Raw genomic sequence first — 20,105 nt, 5'->3', positions numbered from 1 at the left:
TATATATATATATATATATATATATATAATATAATATAATTTATGTAGAATTCTCGAAAAGAAAAGATTTTGTTGGCACACATGAAATGTCCGAGATGTGAATTAATAACGAAAGAAATATATTAAACTTACTGAAATCTTTAAAATCTAGAACACAAGTGTGTGTCTAACTGATAACTTGATAACTCTATTACATCAAAAATAATATGACTGATAAAATGTAAGGAAGTTATTTTATAGTGGAATTAAAAAAAAAGATAATATATTTTGGCCATACAAAGTTCAATAAGTTAATCTCTCTATTGTTGTTTTTGACCGATTAGTCATGTATCACAATATTCAATTCGAATATTATTTTCATTATTGGGCATATTACAAATATTTATATAAGAATTAAATATATATATAAATTTCACGCTGCTTCATAAAAAAAGTATGGAACATATAAACACAAAGTTGATTATGGTGCAACAAGTAAACGAAAATTGTAATTGACTAAATCGAACATCCTTATTTGGCTCCTACGATATTTTGCGGCTCGCAGATGCTTGCTCGAGATTGTCCGAAGAAACAAATTGCTAAGACTGTAGATTGGCGGTGATTGAGTCTACATTACAAAGGCCTTGGATGCGTTTAACGCGCCGGCATTCAGAACGGTTGCTCCACAAAAAGCTTTTCTCGCCATTCAATTAACTCTCTCGTCTACGTCAAATTTAATTATCCTCGAGAGATCTACAACTTCTCAAATTCGCGAAAAAGTGCATTTGATATTACTAAATTTATTGTAAGAACAATTATGAATTTGAAACTTAGAAAGATAACGCAATATCGGTTTTTCGTTCGAAACTCTACAAGCAGATGTCTTCGAATTCTATATTGTTTGTTTCTTGTGGAAATTAATCTCGACTTCTGTAATAGTTCATCAACTTGAAATGGACAATTTTACGCGTTTAACGTCGCTTGTTAAGTGGCACTCGATCGCGTTTATGGCGATACTCTAAGGACGTCAGATTTACCGATTTGAGATAACACCGCCGAGTGTGTACACTAATCCCGGTACTCAAATTCAATTTTGTTTGATTCGCAAGAATGGTCGCAGATAATGTGCAAATTTATTGAACGCATCGCGATTAAAGACGGTCGACACGAATCGCGGTTGCAAAGAAATTCACGCGATCGCGCTGGCACAAAACAGGTTGTACCTTTTGTATGTCATCGGACCAATGTGAAAGTATACGCGAGAAAAAAAAATTACGAAAAACAAGATACTTAAGTATCTCCGCAAGTATATGAGGATAAAAAATATGTTACGAAGAAAAAGTGTCTCCTCATTCGAGAAGATACGCCAAAATAATTACATTTCATCGGATAAATTTTACTAAAGAAAAACTGGGGCATATATTTGCATATTTGTACCGTTGATTCTCACTTTTCTCATATCCTAGCGTAAATAACAATGTCTGATGTCTAAACCAAGTAAAATACATTATAGTTATATATAAATATGTATGTGTGCATATACACACATATACGATTTGCAACGACCTGCACAATGCACTATCACATATGCACCAAAATCTACATATAAATATATTCTGCTCTCTCTCGTGTATGTTATCAATTCTTCTTTTCTCCCTACCACCGCTTTATTTCTTATCGCGGCGCGCCAAGGATGCATTTTCATCGTCATGTATCTTCGAATAATATATCATATGCAAGTCGCGAGCTGGATTGTACCGGAATGTTGACATGAAGATATTTTTAACGAAATCATTATTAACAAACCCATTATAGTTCTTAAAGTGCAATAAGTTATGTATCGTTATTATATATAGACTTGAAAAATCCACGCGATAAATTTAGCATGTTATATTAAATATATTACAGGATAAACAAATTGTATATTTAACCAAAATGTAGCAAGTAACTTCTTTCTAAACAGATTTTTTTTTTTTTTTTTTTGAAAAGGACACACGACAGATCTACATTACAGTTCTACATTAGATGGATGATGTACTTGGCCGCGAAATGCTATTGCGTCTTTTGATCGGTAGAAAATTTGCACGCAATAAATTTGGATGCAAATCGGACAATCGTGAAAGACAAAATAAACAAAATCAAATCTCGCGGAACGCAAAGTTCTCAAATTCAGATCTCAAAAATCTCGACACGCTCGGTGTCACGTAAGAGTCACTTTATCTCTATCTCTCGTTATAAACATATAATATTAGATTTTACGAGAGAAATTGATTCATTACTTAAAATTGTTTTGAGGTAAAGTTTATTCGAAGCTAAATCAACGTTGGACTCGGGCCATTGGCGTGCGAGCAACTTATGCGCGTCGCATTTAGATCTTCGCCGTTTTCCTCAATCGCACCTTCGTAACAAACAAACGCGGAAGGTTTCGAACGTGACCACCGCGAGATGAGATGAGCCACCGATTCTGTGCCGATCACAAGTGCCGTCGCGTGGACGAGAATCTCGTTGATTGGCATTTGGCGGTGAAAGAGCAAATCGGAGAGAACGATCGTGGTCGCTCTTACGCCGCCATTGTCGCGCATATGTTAATGAATGTATATGTATGTATACGCTTATATGTGTATGTAATATGTATATCTGAAGTGTGTGTATATCGTGACATAATAATGTAAACGAGAAATCCAATTCAACGCACATACACTTGTGCATGCACAATCAATGGTAGCTTGTTCTACTCCAACATCTTGGAAACAAAAACACTAACATCTCTCACAAGAAAAAAAAAAACAATGACAACCTCGTGTTGTTCACTCTTAAGTTTTGTTTTGTTTTTTTTTTTTTACAATGCATAATTGTGAAACCAACTAACGCGAATAAACAATCTTGAAAACACTCGCGCGACGCTTTACGCTCTTCTCATTTGAATCTCGCGCTTGAGAGTTTCGCGACAGATTCCTGATTTATCACGCGGTCGTGTTTGGTGCGTCGCGCACTCCAGCTGGTGTTGCTTACACATCGTAGTCGCGCGCAGCTGGTACGATCCCGCGGAGCAGAGAGGGAGGAGAGGAACGATATACAACAACAAACAAGAAGGGAGAGCGGACAAGAGAATGCGCGGCGGATCTCTCGCGGATTTCGTGCATTGCGATTTTGCGAGATTACAACAACTTACCGGCCGCGGATTTGGCACCGCTTTTCCCATGATGCCTGCGGTACTTCTTTGCCAGGCAGCTCTTCAGCAACATCGTACACGCACACGTACGCGATTGTTTCCGGCGACGGCGCGTTCGCTACACATTATTATCCGACCACGCGGCAGCCATATTTGCTTTCTGCTGCTCGACTGGTGGAGTCTGCGGTCGCGTCACAAGGCCTCGGCTCGCTCCGGCCTTTGGCTCGCGGCCATGCCACCGCCGCGCGTGCTGACGTCACGTGGGGCTCGGATGCGCGCGCACGAACCACATGCGACTTGGCTGTGTTCAAACGCACACGATTGATTTATTAAAAGCTTTGTAAAAAAAAACATAGAAAAAGAGGAACTATTTTACTCAATTGATTCATGTGTCTTTTTATCGATATAGTAATAATTTTTTTATGTTCGTGCACATTTAATGCACTTACGTGATTACCTGAGCATGCGTAGAGTGAAAATGTCACTGTTTCAGCGGTAGAATAATAGACATGTTGGTTCTCAATTTTTTTTCTTATTCATGTACATAATCAGAGCGCGCTTTGATTGATCATCAAAGCGGTACTAGACTCCTTATCGTGTGTGAGTACACGTTCACGTTTTGTTTGCATACACATTAGCTCTATAGAGATTGGTGCGTGTATGTTATCTCTGCACACGAAATCGCGTCACGTGGTCATGGTAGCGCTGGAGAAGATATGTAATAATAAACATCAGAATAAAAAATAAAAACCAGCAATTTATGAAAAAATATTGTAAAAAAATTGAGATTACTGTATTATCTTTCTAAGCGATGTATACGTATATGATCTTATTAGGAAATGTAATATAAAAAAAATTTATATGAAAAGCAAGCACCTTTTGCGATGTTTCCACGTGATAAAAAAATGTTTAAAAAATTTATACGTTAAACGCACTTACAATTATGGAGAAAGAGGAATGATTTGAAAGGCAATAAGACGTAATAACAAAGATGTACTTGGGTGCGTGTAGGTATGGCCTTTTACTTCACACACAATCAATTTCTCGTTTTGACACACATTACTTCAAACAGAAACTGAAAGAAGTATATATCGAAGGCAGCCAAATATAATCGCGATACGATCATAATCTTATCCCGCTCGCATTTATATTTATATAATTTCTTTTATATATCTCGTCTATTTAACTTTTTTTTTTTTTTCACGCGTTTTTTTCACGTTTCTCATCACAAGAGACAATATCAAAGCCCAAGAATATATGCTACACCGAATGGACCGAAAGTCATTGCTCCGGAAAATCTGAAAGTTGAGATTTTATATACGTATATAAAAAATTTATACCGACAAAAATCTTTACATCATTACACTGATAATTAATACGTTAAAGAAAAAGCAATAATTATTTTTCGTAATTTTATTTTTTATGCAGACATATATAAATGTTATAATTACCTTAAATTTGTTTCCGGAATAGCAACTATTGGCCCATCACGTGCGTCATTGCGCAGAATACCAATTTATACATAGAGTGTCCCAAAAAATGCAAAATTTCTTTATAGAATGATTAAAAACTTCAATCCGTGACAGACGTTTACGATATCGCTACTTAATTTTTTGTGGGTCACTCTGTATATATATTTTAACGCAAAGTGAAAAAGACAATAACATACGTCACGTAGCGCCTATAATCATACACGAGGACACAATTTTCCAAAGAAGTACAACAATGATGCAAAAATAGATTACCCACTACCCATCGCGACACGACAAATTTCTCTTCGATTCATCTGAAATTTCTCGTCGTCCACTCTTTCTCCATCTTCTCCTTCCTTCCGCACATCAACTTCCACGCTTAAGTAGTTCGTGCAATTAGGCGTTGCGTAAGAATTCTTTATGCGGTCTCTCGATTATATTAAACAAAAAAATGTGTAATTTAAATGGAATCTGTTACAAGTATAGGTAAAAAATATTCAACATACAAAATGTAACAAGTAATTTTACATTTGATAATTGTTTCATTTCAGAATCTTGGACCCAAGAGTTCTCGATTCCTAGATTCCGCAAAGAAATCGTAAAATCTCGACTTTATAAGAAATTATTTTAAAAACCAATCAATTTTATAACCAACGGATATAGCAATGAATGTGTCTCCGATACAACTTCGTATTTGCTATTGCACAAACTCAATGTGAAAACACACACTGAAAATATTGTTCAAACTTGAGAACTACTTTGATCCGTAAGTATAAGATGCAAGCTGACGAATATCATGATATAGTTGCGATCTGTGTTCTAGGTCCTTGGAGTTGCAGCGGCACTGTGACCAAGGCTCAAGTTCTTTTGACCACTTTTCTCTCATTTGCTTTTCTTTTTCATTTAAACATCCAGACTTCGTAGCATTTTCGACTCAATTCGCTTCGGTCAAAGTGCTACAGAGCTTTTCGAAAAAAAAAAAACTTTCGATTCTATCTCTGTATTATCTCAAATCTTTTTAATCCAAGACTCTTCACAACTCACGGCTTTTCTTCGTTTATTATATCAATGTTTAGTTCTTTCTTTTACAAACAATCTAGAACGTTTGTACACCAAATTGAGTTTATTATATTACTTCTCTATATCAATTGTTCTCCAAAATACGTTCCTGAAGATTATCTAAAAGTTAGTTAAGCCTCGAAGCTCGCCTATAGGCATAAAAAAATATTGGTAGTGTGCTCTTTATTACGTCTCTTTAAAATTTGCTTTATTTCTTCTTGCAAGCGTATATATAAATCAACAAAATTTGTATCGCCATTTAACGTTTCAATTTTTACTGCGAACGAACTTCCCCTGGTCACGACAACCGTGCTACATTGAAGAAACAAAATATCATCTTTTATTTCTTCTTATATTTCTCACATACATCAATTCATTCTTTTTTATCTCTCTCTCTCTCTCACTCATTCTTTCATAATCTCACTTTCTCGCTCTCTTTCTTTCTCTTCTCACCCGCATTTGAACGCTACACACATTTTGACAAATAATTAAAGTCATCACAGAAGCGCGTCACATTATATCATATTCTGTTAGATTACATATCTCATGTGTTATCTCATTTCGGTTAGCGCAGTAATAGTACAATGAAAGAGAGTACAAAATGGTTTCTCAAGTTTTCAAGCCTAGTATAAAGCACTATTATTATTATTATTATTAATATTAATATATATCATTATAGTTGTTATGTATATTAATAATATTTATATATACTTATGAGTGTGTGCTTGACACACATGACACATCCGCAGATACACACCTTGTCTTTTGCGCGCGCATAGAGCCTCAGTCGCACCACTTAGAATCTAAGTTGTAGCGATAGTGATTAATTTTTTTCTTTTTTTTTTTTTTTTTTTGTAGTAATCTATTAATCTTCGCCAAATATCGATCTTTTTTCTTCTTTGAAAAGACGATGCATTGTGTTAGCGATACAAAACAATCACCCGGTGTAATCACGGTTAATCGATCGTTAGCTATCGTAGAACTATACCTCCTTTGTATATTGGTTTGTAACGAAAAAATTTGAATACGTATGAATATGTAAAAAAAAAACCATCAAATAAAAGAGAACAAATTTATCGATTATTATTTAATGTATGTACATAAAAATCCATGTTTGATAAAACCCAATATCTTTCTTTAAAACCAAGAGTATTTTTATATAAAGTTTCTTGATATTTCTTTACTTAACATATGTTAAATGAATTATATAAACAATAACCAAAATTTTATTACTGCTTTCTGAAGATTTAACAGAAAAATGAAACATTTAAAAAAGTCTTGCGTAACTTCTTTATGTGTGTATATAAGCTATCTTCATTTTAAACGTTTTATCTTTTTAATGCGCTCCAATATCTCTTTAATTTAATTTTTTTCGATTTTTAAATATTGTAAAGTACTATCTGTAAAAAAAAGTTCCTTTGGAATGAATTTACTGAGGTTGCTGCGAAAGTTCTTTTTCGGATATGACGTATAAACGTTCTTGTTAAAAAAAAATTTTTTTGTATGTATTCAAGTAAGCACTAAAAAATAGAATAAATGAATTTGATAAATTTTAATATATAATTTGGAATCTATTTGGGTATCTCTCAATGTTGCAAAAACGCTTTGCGTAAATCTTGCACTTTTCCAAGATCACACCTTCTCAAATTCATTCTGTGTACTCAACGTTTCGAACTCCTTCAAATGTTCAAAATCTTTCATGAAAAGCAAACTTTCACAACAACCTTGTCGAATAAATCATCTCTTTTTTCCTTTTAGAATTGAAGAAATCGTGCGAAATATTCGCCGAAGAATGGGAATAAGGATAACATGAAGGCAGTATTGTTCGCGCGACATCGAGGAACTACAGGGTAGAAACGGTCTCCCGTCCTCTTACCCTCTCCGCTCAGAAAAATGCGGACACGTCCGATGCGCGCGATCGACTTCCCGTTTTACTTCGAGTCAGAAAATAATGGCACAAAGCGAAACGGAGCCTTTTACGGAGCAGCTTAAAGATGAATTGCGCCGAATATTTTAACCGGAGCTGGCAGTTTCGTTCTCTACTGGCAAGACTGATTGCGGTGCCTCTGTGTTGTTGCCATCCTGGCGGTCTTGGGCTGCCTTCTTCTGTCTCACGATCTCGGCGCGTCTTTCCTGCGTGAACAAAGAGGAAAACACAAAACGGATTAGAATAAATATTCTCCAATGCGATTCCAGTACATATCGAGAAAAATACACCATGCTCTCTCTAACTGCAAGCTAGGTGTAACACGTTCCGTAAACGGATGGCTAGACTTGGACAGGATGCGTCGGAGAAGTTGCCTAGAGTTCTTCAAACTCCAGATGTCTTGATGTTCTGAGATTTGTAGAATTAAAATTTAATTACGTCGTGAAAAAAAATTCTTATATAAAAATTACAACTATAGAGAATCTCGGGGTGGTGCCTTCTCCGGCGCACTCTCTAGTAAAATGATCTCGTACGAGTCATAAATGAGTCCGGCCATGCTGTAAGGTAACTATGAAAAGAAAAATAAAACAACTACAACATAATCTAATAAAAGCACGATGAATGTGGCATTCCTCTTTGCAAATGCAACTATCGGCGTTCCACTCGTGGTCCTACGTAAAATATATAAGCTACGTATTTGTTGCGACGGTGGAAGGGAGCAAAACAGAAAAAAAAAAAACAATTGATGCAACCCTTATTTATTACAATTTGTCGTACTGACACGAGTATTCAAAAATTTTACTCGAACATTCACGATGTTATAAATTATATTTGAACTACAATTATACTTTGCATGTTGAATTTTTATGTAATTGCTTTCTTATATTCTGTTATTCTCGATAAGTAACAGAAAATAAATGCTCCCTTGAATTATTCGTTACAAGCATCGCTTTTCACATAGAAATAGACTAATTTTACGACAAATTGTCATGGTAGTAGTGGATGCTCGATTAGAAGTGCGTGTGGGGTCGGAATTACATGGTGGCGGCGAATCGCCTGCACGCGACGCTGGATCTCTCGCTGCCGATTCAGCTCCGCGGCCGACACCCTCTTGTCAAACTCCAACTTTTTCACCAGGAGCTCATGCGCCGCCATCTGACGCACTTTTGCTATCTTCACCGTGTTCTAAACCACCATCGCATAAACGCCCACATCGATCAATGCTTCTCTTTTTTTTTGCAGTTAAACTTCCAGAGCAACTTATGGTCGTCCGGTTTTAAATTTTTTTTTTTTTTTTTAATCTATCTTTCTTTCACAAAAGCTCGCAAATATAATGCTTTAGAGATCTTAAGTTGTTACGCACAAGACTCCACCACTTTTATAAATTATTACTTTCTTTCTTATTAAAACATTTTTATTATAAACGTCACAAATAAAATATTATTTCTATATAAGAAAATGAAGTCAAAAAGTCCTTCAGGATCTGACGAATAACAAAATATTTGCGCGGGTATCCACGAAACAAATCTTATTCTTCTAAGTCAAATTCTTTTACGATATTTCCATTTCTTTTTATTCATCAACCATCAGAGTTTCGTAACAACCTAGATCGAAGTACTGTCCTAACTACTACCAACACACTAACTACAAAAGCTATATTTGATTAGATTATTTACGTGATTGCGTAGCTTCTCCTTCTGCTCACGCTCAATGGTCTCGCGACGTTCGCGTGCCTGTTCCAGTTTGCCCTGAATTTGGGACTCCAATTGCTGCACACGCTCTGACATTCCTTGACGTACGCGAGCAACTTGCTCTTCCTGCAAGTATAACAGCGAATCGATTTTTCTATCTATTTTTACCGAGCTTATTATCCGTCTGTACAGTGTGCATGTTAAAATATGCAAAGTGACAACCGGATAGAAACAAGAGTGATAGAAGTTGCAAATGTAAAATCCGTCGATAAAATTCATCTCTCGAGTTTTATTTTGATTGAAATATCTGAGAAAATACAAATGATAAAGATAACCATAATACTAACGTGCTCTTTGAGACGATCCAGCATTTTCTTGATATTCTCATCGCGCTGAGCCGCTGCAAACTTAAGCTTCTCCTCGACAGCACATCGCACTTCCTCGGTTTGTTGCTCGAGACTAAGACGAGTCTTCTCAACGCTCTCCAACTGCAACAAAAAATGATATCGGTACTTGCAGCTAACTTTTGCAACCATTCTTCGTCAATTGTGTGCATCCAATCTTTATATACTAACATGTTCCTTCAGTTTACTCTTCAATTCGGCGATGTGGGCCTCTCGTTTCTCCTCCGTATTGTTCATCTTAGCATCCAGAGATTCGCGAGTAGCGGCAATGAAGGCTGCGCTGAGCTCATCCTTCTTGCGGGCTGCTTCTTCGATCTTGCTAAGTTTTGCGGCGAGAACCGCGAGTTTGTTCGCCTCAATAGACAGTCTTCGTTCCTCGGCAGCCTTTAGCTTATCTTCGATCGCAGTTTGCTGCGTTGGGCTTGTTGGTTGCGGTGGCGAAGGCGCTCGTTTAGGCCCCGTTGGCTCCGCCAGAATCACTTCGTAACACAAGCCGCCTTTGGACTTTTCCTGGCATCGAATTTCAGTCGCTAGAAAAGTTTTTATCATGTAATGTGTGTTCGATTTCTCAGTGCATGTAACATTCATTCAGTATAACAATTTGCTGCAATTTAATAATTACAGGTTATTGTAACACAATTTTACCATCTCTTACGTACAATTCTTACGCTTTGAAAAAAAAAGTTAACTAAGAGAATATCATCTCTTCGATAATATTAGTTTACAAATATTTAATAACATTTGTGCAGCTCTTTCTCTCTCCTGAAATTGTAGTTTTAAATTCATGTTGATATCAACACTTCTTGGGATCTATTTTGCGTATCAATAACTCGTCTCAGAGAATACCCTCATACAGATATAATCCGCAATTCTGAGACTTCCGGCGCCGCTTGATTACGGAAGTATGACTCAGAGCTTAGAGCAGCGCGGCGAGAAGGGATCGATCAGAGAACGATCGCCCGTAGGCGCCGCGACGTCTAGCGTCGCTGCACGCACCTCTCTCTTCGCAACCCCTCTGTTTCTACGCTCTTCTTTTACGTATATTCGTTGTTGTATGCGTACTGTAATTACCATGTAGTACACTGTATCGTACAATTTTGTCACAACAATTTTTTTTAAGAGAAATCTTAGCGACTTGTTTGATTTTAAAATTTAAATTACGCTTTCAATGCCCCTTTTTTACTTTTGTTATATTACATATAAGAGCTATATTCAACAAATATCATCAATGTTTTTAATAAAATCAAAAGATAGCACAATCAGAGTGAATAATAAAAAGAAACCAAAATTGTTTTTCTCATATTTTCTTCTTTTTTTCCTTTCAGAACAATGCTATGAAAAGTTGCTGCGATATGACCGTATCTCCACGTAGCGCAATACAAGTTTGCAATAATGTTCCCCACTTTCGATATATAATTCAGCGGCGGCACATTGGCGCGACGGTGCTCGCGACGAGGGCATTGCACCGACCTTTAATGGAGAGAAGCTGCTTCCTTAATCCTTAGACTCTTATTACATTGCGGCAACAGGAATTCTTATAATACCGCGCAAACAAAATTACAAATACAGTTATTACGTTTATAGCGTAATAATTGATAAAAATTTATTCGAAGAATGAATCACGGAGATAAAAAAAATCCCTTATCCCCAAATTCTTCAATTTTGTATATTGTACAGACATAAATAGATTCTCTCGTGAGTTTAAAATTGATTTGTCATAAAAACTGTTTCTCTCTGTATCTTTCAGTATATTGCAATTATTTATATACGTGTTAAAAAAAAACATCAAGTTTTCTGAAATCTGTATTGTAAATCTATTCTCCAAGATACTTGGAATATTCTTGATGGAAAGACTGCTGTTAAAATTTTAAAGAAATTGATTTGAATCCGATCGAACAAGCCTACGTGAGTTGTCTTTTTGACGTCACTCAGAGCTCAGCTAAAGGTCTCCAAATCTCGTCAACCTATTCCTCTTGTACTTACTGATGAACTTCACTTTCTTCGGTTGCTTGGTCCGCGGTTTGCCCTTGCCATTAGGCTTCTTAAACGGCGCGTTATTCCTCCTTTGTCCCGCTTTGAAAATTCAGACTTGGTCAAATCCGCGTTTTCGAAGGAAAGGAAAGGGAGGAAAATCAAGGTACTGATGATATAACCCATTGAGCTACCATCTTTTTTTCTTATCATTCTGTACTACTCATTTGACAAAGGCACTTTTGTGTGGACTAAATTAAAAACAAAAAAAGAAATTATGATCATATTTTACGAGACAAACGTACTTCCAATTTTGGACTTCCAATTTTGGACTTCCAATTAATGCACGATTACTTCCAAATGAGGGATAAAGAAGTCATAAAAGGAGCAAAAATTAACATCAAGTCTACGGTTCTGTCTGAAGGATCAATTGGTTTCCCAATGGGTTAATTATCGAGAAATCGATGCGACCGTTTCGCCGTAGCCATGTTGGACCGCACCCTGATCATTTCGACAGGCCGAACACGTGCACACCGGCTTTACAAAACTCGTGATGTTCAACATTATCAGAGAGAACGATCGGTTAAACAAACAGCTATTCTCCCTTTGAGTGATTGTGTATAGTTCTGTACGTCAAAAATAATCCAATGTTCTTTATCTACAAAAAATAAAATTATAAAGAAAATATAATTCATACATTGTTAATTCTACTTATTATTAAATGTTAATTTATGTCGTCGTACATCAGCGACTTTTACGACACCCTGTACAAAAATGGTGGCCCTGAGTATCGATTCGCGGACGGTCTGAGAAATTGATCGAACTGCAGGTGCCTTAGGATAATGTCACGATATCATTGTGTACTGCGGTAAAGGACACTGCTCCTTGCATTCAAAGAAAAATGTAACTTGAAAAAAATGCAGTTTTATTTGTGAAAACAAATCCGAGAGAGAGAGCTCAGATTTTCACAGATTTTGTCTCTATTTTCTGAGCATTAAAATTACACTTGGACGACAGATAATAATCGCACGTACAGTCAAAATTAAATAATAAAATAAAACATTATGTAAGATAATTATGCAATTAGCAAACTTTGATAAAAAAATGACAAAATGCATAAGTGAATAAATAATAAAAAAACGTTACAACAAATATAACGTATATATAAATTAAATGTACATTAAATGTATAAAGAAATAAGTAAATAGATAAATGAATATGTACATATATGATAAAAATATAGTAAGTTCGAGGTTGCACGTGTCGGTAATTTAACAAATTCGGTATCAGGATGAGAAAAACATCAAGATAGTTTTTACTTAAACAATCGCATCTGTTTCTTCCATTCTTTCAAGGATAAGGCACAGGAAAGTTTGTCAGATTTTTCAACAGTATTCTAGGAAGCTGGCGCTTGAAGATCACAATCATTTCCTTCCGGTTTCCAATTTTTCTCTTATTTCTTTAATCAAAAAAATGTGAAGAATACTTTGAAACAATAGTAAGTATTTCTTATAAGTTCTTTTTTCCGTATTGTATAATATATATTATAAATATATATGCATAAATTATACACATGTAAGATTCTTCATTTATTACTTATATAAGAAATAGTTTTTAATTTGTTTAAAAAATGTGAACACAAAGAGGATATCCACAAAGCAATGAACTTCAGTTCAAACACCTTGGTTCTATAAATAACCAAGTTACTTAGACAAGTTTAGCTCGATATTAAAACTTAAATTTTCACGCTTATTTCAGAAAAAGCTATCAACACTTTCAGTCTAAAAGTGAATAAATAAATAATTTCATTCAAAAGTAAATAGTTTTGCTTAATTTTATGAAGACTGATATATATATATATATATATATATATATATATATAATTTGCCTCCAGAAAAAATAGTATATAAGTTACTTAATAATATATTTATTTCAAAAAAGAACTTTCTTGGCGAGCCATTAGTGCTGAAAAGACACGAAATAAAATTTGTGTAAAATTGTTCATAAATATTTAAAGCAATTGTAAGATCTTAAGTAAAATCAATTAAAAAATAATGAATTTTTTCTAGTAATGTTCATAAAAGTACTCAAATTTTTATCTCTTGATGAAACAATGTCATAAATGTTTTTGTATTATATTTTACATAAATATTATTTGATTGTTGAAGCATTTCATAAGTTTTCCGATTTAAAAAACGTATATTCTCTTATTTCCTCATAAAGAAACTAAACTTGTAAAGAATAATATAAAATATAACGTTCTTAAGGTACAACGCAACAATCTTTATCTCCAAACTGGATATTAAAATCACTTTTGTACTCATAAAATTTTGTTAGAGGACCTTTTGACGAGTCTCATAACGGAGAACCGGAAAGAAAGACCTTCGGCCAGAGGACACAGGAACTCACTCACCTACAACGCTAAGCGGTGCCTTGCAGCTGTGACAGAAGCACTGGAGCACCGAGTCGCGCACGAGACCGATCAGCATTGTTTCGTTTAGGGGATTGGTTTTACCGGAGTTTCGCGGATTTCGCGAAGTACTAAATAACGACGATGCGGCGGATAATAAATCTGGTACAGAGATCTATGGCGCGCGTGACACAAGAGCGAGAGACCGGGAAGAAGGAAAAGAGAAAAGGACGAGACCGGGAGAGAAAAGAGCGAGTGGAGCACGGCTCTCACCGGAAGTTTCGCTCAGGTCGTAACTGGGGCGGTGGCTGAAGGGCGACTGGCCCGCACGCTGCGCCGCGACGCTCGGCGTCGCTCAATATCTGACTATACTCCTCCTCCCTATGATTTTGCCCCAATCCTCTCACGGTCTCCTTCCACCCTACGTCGCGCAACAACAGCCCACCCCGACGACAAACTACCCTTCCAGCTAGCAACTCCAACCTGCGATCGCCACTAGTGCTAGAACGACCAATAGAGAGGTGTTATGAACTATACGGGGTGTTCTGAGAAAAGATAGGGGGTAGATAGAAATATGGGTTTGATAGAGGACAGCTAAAGAAAGTGGAAGGGAAAAGAAGATAATTAGTGAAATGTCAGATGAAAAGATGATCGAAATTTAGTTAGCACTTTGGATTAGTTTCGGATTACAAAAGTTTTAAGACCTTATTGAAAAAATTTACTTCAAAAATATTGCTGCTCGATATTTTTTTAATATTAAAGAAATTGTAAAAAATTCTGTCAATTTTAAATATTTTTACTAAAAGTTAATTTTCTTTTTTTTAATATACATACATATAATTTTTGTAAAACACATTATATTATTATATTTATTATATTTATTAGGTGTATTTAGTAAAACTTTCTATTTGCACGAAAAGCGAGTTTAGAACTCGAAATTATTAGGAATTGAGATTTTTTTAAATATTCAATAACTTTTTCGTTTTCTGACACACTGTACAGCAGAGCTGGTCGTTCAGCATGTATTTTTTTGCGTGTATGTGTGTGGAAACTCCACGTACAGAAACGTAAAATACCATCTGTCCATCCCCCTCTCAGAGATGTATACTATCCTACAAAATCCTCCAATCTTCTCCCAACAGTATCATGGGAGAAGAGAGCAGCTGGTTTTCAAAACGACAAAAATAATCAGTTTTGAAAAAAAAAGTCTGACGCAGAATATCGCAACAAAATTCAATTTTGATTAAATGCATAATTTTCCTAAAAATATAAATTTTATAACATCTTTTTGACACAAAATTCTAAAATTTCAAAACATTTAATCTCTGATTCGAATTTCAAAAATTTTAACAATTAAACTTTTTTCCGTAAAAAAAGTAGTGTTGAATTTTGAGATTTAATTCAAATGATTGTTAAGATCATCTGGTGTCAGATCTACGCGCCTGAAGATTTAACGCAAATGTCACAACAAACAACTGAAATGTGGGACTTTTAACGGTCGTGCATTGTATGAAGTTTATCTGACAGAAGATCGAAACACTGTGTCAGAATTTGTTATGACGCAGTCGGGAAAAGAGATAGCTACATTAGTTCACAGTGAAAATCAATGAGAAATGAAACTTTCATTACGCATGACGCATGACTGTGGTTATAAAGAACTAAATAGATGTATTGGGAAAACGAAGAGAAAAAAGTTTTCTGTCAATTCTTGTCTATCACAAATATTCTGAATAAACAAGACAATTAGGTTTTAATTCAATCTCTTTTTAAGTTTGAATTCTGACTCTTAACAATAAATATCTGATTAGTTCTTATCACTCGAGATGATTTGTTGCAAAAATCATGAATGAATCATTACATGCATCGGCTATTTTTCTTGATGAAGTTATGATTCATTAAATTGACTCACGATTGATACAATTGAATATCTTAATCCACTAGAAATATTCTTGATTCATATTTGGAATAAAATCAAATTACATAAAATATCTAAACAATTTACACTCAAAAGTCTTAAAGTTTCATTCTTATTTTTATCTTATTGTCTTATTTTTTTTTTACATTTTTTTTACTGCGTTTTGCAATTCTAAAACAAATATGATAGAATCGAATTTTTGCCACAATAAAGACAACTTTCACAACCTAAAGATGTGGTCTGCAGTAATGTTTGACGCTACACAGATGTAATCGTAAAAGAAATAACGAAAGATATGCGCGTTTTCTTTTTGATGATCAAGAAACCGATTTAACCTCATAATGAACCGGATTCGATCGTTACGGTTTAATTGGATCCGAACGACACGGCGATAACGAGAAAAAGCGATCAGAGAGATCATAAGAAAAATCAAGTTTATCTCATTGAGTTTTCTTCTCTCTCCTTTTAGTTTCTTTTTCCTAGACTCATGTCAAAAGCAAGTCTTATAGTTTCGTAAATTTTATACACATTTTGTAAATTAACAGAAAAATATTTTTCAAACGTAAAGTAAAAAAGACATCAAATAACGTGTTTTGCATTGCGCTTTGAAAAAAATCTACGATTTAAATTCTTAAAAAATTTTTTTTCATAGAATTCTAAACAAAATTAAACGTGATTCTAAGGAAAATTTAAAATATTCGGAAATAGTTGACTCTGATCGATCGGTCATTTGGACTATAAAAACAATTTCTCACAAAAAAAAGAACAATTTCAACGAGTTTTCTTCTGGTGAGATTTTCAAGTTGAGAGCTACTGAAACAACGCCGGTGTGCCACACATCATGTTGCAGTTTCGAGTCGTTGGGCTGCAGTTGTCAGCCGCGGCATTATGGCCGCCGGTTGCCCGGTGCGGTGGTTCTGCAGCATTCGCCAGCGCGAGGACACAACGGGTTCGGGGGCTCTGACCTCTTCCCGTCGTGTGTGCCCGCCTGCCGATCTCCTCGATCTCTGCAGCGTTTGGGTGCTGTATTCAGCACGGCGCCGAGTCGCCCAGGCCGCGCGCACCCACTTCTCTAATTGCGGAACCATATTTCGGTTTAATATCGCACGCGAGATCCGCATTCGTTTACCAGGCGCAAGAGAGATCAACCACACACATTGTATAAAAAGCAGAATCCTTAACCCACTTAGGGACGTTCCGTGTACACGTTACATTATATACATCAGCCTTTATATTATAGCTTCTAATTATGAAACGATGAGCGTCATCATACAACTCGTCTTATCTCGCCGAATATATAAGTCATTTATATTGCGCACATCTACAGATTGTTTCCCATAAATATTTTCGTTACTTACAGTCACTGGGGACGGGAGATTCCGCTGCAGCAGCCATAGCGCGATGTTTCTCTGCAACAGAAACGTTTCATATGTGATTTCAACCTTGCACGTGTACGTGTGCGGTAAAATCTAAGAAAGAAACACAAATATGTGATAAACACAATTCTTGATTATTGTCAACACATCTAATATTTTCAATTATGACTTACAATATTTTGTAAATACCATGTGTTATTTTCTCAAATAAAAGTTTATAACATGAAACAAGCATATAATTGCGATTTAATTTGCGACAGACTTCATTTCACTTATAAATTTTTATTGCATATTGTACTTGTTAAAAATAAAAGAGTCAAAGCCATCCCCTACTTTATCTTGACCAACTCACACAAATAATCACTAAAAAAAAAGCGGTTCTCAGATTTGTATTTTACAAACAACCAATTGTTTGCAATCAATAAGAATTGTAAGAAATATGAAAACGTTTTTGTTCTTGAAATTTTTTACGTATTATTACTTAAACTTATTGTTAGATATAATAAAAGATTTTTCATCACTCATTTTCCATTATTATTCACGTTCGCGACTTACTCTGTTCTAAAAAAAGCCCTCTATTTGTTTATATTTTTTACAATACCATTACCTGAAAGAGCAATAAAATTGTTAACTCAGATTGTTCTTCAGCAAAGTTGTTTCTTGCGGTTCCAAAACCAAAGTTATTTTACTACACTGATATGTGAAATGTAACTTTACACACGTAAATGTGAAGGTAAAAGGGATGTAACTTTAGCATATATAGTCAAAATGAGTTATATAACGACATCTGGTGACTATTATTGTTCACCACGCTGAAGTCCGATCGTTTTGCTGCAGAATGTTTTTCTGAGAGCAAACAAAGCATTTGAAAAAAGCATCTGAAAAACTAAACTTTCTCGTTACTTATCAATGTAAAGAAATTTAAATATTTCTATATTTCTCTATAACATTTGTCTATTGTTAACATGCGTATAAATTATTCTGATGTAAAATATAAGCAAATTAGTTACAAACTACACTAGATACACTGCATTATCATGTGATACTATAAGCAAAATGATCCCGCGATCGGGAAACGTTTACACGCTTTGTTTACAAGCGTTCAACCGTGATCAGTCCGTCACTCTCATTGTCAGTCGTTGATATAAAATCATTTGGTCTTACTTGACTGAGCCTTGTCCAACCCTTTCACAGTTCTCTTTGTCCCTAATACAGAATAATCGATGAGCAACAATCATCGGTGCATTCTGCACAATTAAATCGTTGAACATTCTAGCGTCGCGAATGGCGCGAAGGTCGCGCGCGTCTCTTTGTTGCGTCGCGCGAACGGTGAGAAGAAACAAAGATCTCTTACCTGTTTATCTCACACGAGGAAGGTACGCTCTTTATTCTTGACACTCGTTTTCGGCGGACAGGACAACAACGGTCTGTTAACTTCGAACTCGAACTCGAATGCACTCGATGAATGCACGTTTTACACAGGTCTGAACATATCACGACGAAATCAAGCGAGTTTCTGAACGGTCGGTTGCTTTCGACGCCGTTTTTATCGCGCGGTGTCTTTGTGCCGCATTCGAGTCGCCGAAAGCGAACGAGCGATCGCGATGTCACCCGAGTCGCCGCAAACGCAGACTCTCCATTGGCAGACACCAACGCACACCGCTTCAATTGGCCGATTCGAAACGCCAAACGTTACTAGATCACATAATAAACTTACTCTAGTCGACCTTTCTTTATACATATATAATTGCCTTCAACCGTTCGGGTATATTCCGTACATTCGTCACTCGATTAGCACATTTCTATATGTATACTATTTATCTTTTATTTCTAAACATTCTAAATATGTATTTTAATTGTGCCAAACAAACGCTGGACAGTAAACAGATTCATTATAGTTAACGAAGCAGTGTATTATTAATTAAAACCGTAATAAAAATAGCTTTTCATTATCTAATTCCTTTTTTCTCATGCCTTTTTCAAAATATCTCGCAAGGAGATGCGTGAGTATTTTATGCGCGTTATATTTCTCTGCGCAACTTTTTATTTGCGTTACACTTTTGATTGCACTTGATCGATTAAAATGCAACCAGGAATAAATTCTTGGTATATTAACACTATTTTTTTCTCGAACATCGGCATCCGTAAGAGCAATTCTTTTTTATTTACGCGATAACAAAGAAAATATACAATTTAATTTAATACCTGTATTTACATGTAATTCGACGAGCAGTGCCAGGCGGCAAACCGTTAAACCTGGCTTTAAAAAAAAAAAAAAAGAATTCATTCCGGATGAATCATGTGACTGCATCCTTCAGACGAGTGTGTGGGACGTCGCGACCGTTGCGCGGTTTGTGCTCTCCGGTGTGTGCTGTACCGCAAAAAAAAAAAATGAATCCCAAATACGGTCGAAGCTTCGCAACTGGTTTCGTCAACAATGTCGTCTTTTTTCTCGAGCGACAGACGCTTACGGCGCGAATATGACAACTTTCTTCCTGCATAGTTTGACATTTTAAAGTTTTACACCTGGATAATTTATTCTCATTATATATGATTTATTCCGTTACTTTTATAATGAAAACACAATCATACCGTATATATATATATATATAGTGTATAAATTACCGTATATTGAAATCTGAAGACGAGCGTGTCAACATCAATAAATACGTCTACAATTGACTCTTAGCAAAAGTACACGAATAGTCAATTTAAGTGAAGTTGAAATC

The 20,105-nt window shown here is 35.6% G+C and overlaps 2 protein-coding genes across 5 annotated transcripts in view; both read right to left on the bottom strand.

Moving 5' to 3' along the window:
* Positions 1-3,373, bottom strand: part of LOC109863919 (nuclear factor of activated T-cells 5-like) — a 24,627-nt gene extending 21,254 nt beyond the window's left edge. For both annotated transcript variants that reach the window (XM_020444595.1, XM_020444596.1), the window contains exon 1: positions 3,152-3,373. In XM_020444595.1, the coding sequence (XP_020300184.1) occupies positions 3,152-3,224 (73 nt within the window). In that variant the 5' untranslated portion in view covers positions 3,225-3,373. The remainder of the gene's footprint in view (positions 1-3,151) is intronic.
* A 3,946-nt stretch (positions 3,374-7,319) lies between these two features.
* LOC109863926 (stress response protein nst1) lies at positions 7,320-18,910 on the bottom strand. Of its 3 annotated transcripts, none has more exons than XM_020444614.1 (6): positions 18,731-18,910; positions 17,359-17,409; positions 9,876-10,234; positions 9,648-9,788; positions 9,286-9,426; positions 7,320-7,815 (listed from the first exon to the last, which is right to left on the bottom strand). In XM_020444614.1, exons 2-6 carry the CDS (start codon positions 17,393-17,395, stop codon positions 7,696-7,698), a joined length of 798 nt encoding a protein of 265 aa, XP_020300203.1. In that variant the 5' UTR covers positions 17,396-17,409; positions 18,731-18,910; the 3' UTR covers positions 7,320-7,695. The 3 variants fall into 3 exon arrangements, with proteins under 3 accessions (XP_020300203.1, XP_020300204.1, XP_020300202.1); XM_020444615.1 differs by lacking the exon at positions 18,731-18,910 and adding an exon at positions 17,984-18,080; XM_020444613.1 differs by lacking the exons at positions 17,359-17,409; positions 18,731-18,910 and adding exons at positions 11,688-11,777; positions 14,089-14,403.
* Between the last annotated feature and the right edge of the window lie 1,195 nt (positions 18,911-20,105).

The sequence above is a fragment of the Pseudomyrmex gracilis genome, unplaced genomic scaffold, assembly GCF_002006095.1.
Source record: "Pseudomyrmex gracilis isolate BER0280 unplaced genomic scaffold, ASM200609v1 scaffold_14, whole genome shotgun sequence".
In the NCBI taxonomy this organism is placed as follows: Eukaryota; Metazoa; Arthropoda; class Insecta; order Hymenoptera; family Formicidae; genus Pseudomyrmex; species Pseudomyrmex gracilis.
Note: the sequence above shows the minus strand (reverse complement) of the source record. Positions and strands in the feature narration are given on the sequence as shown.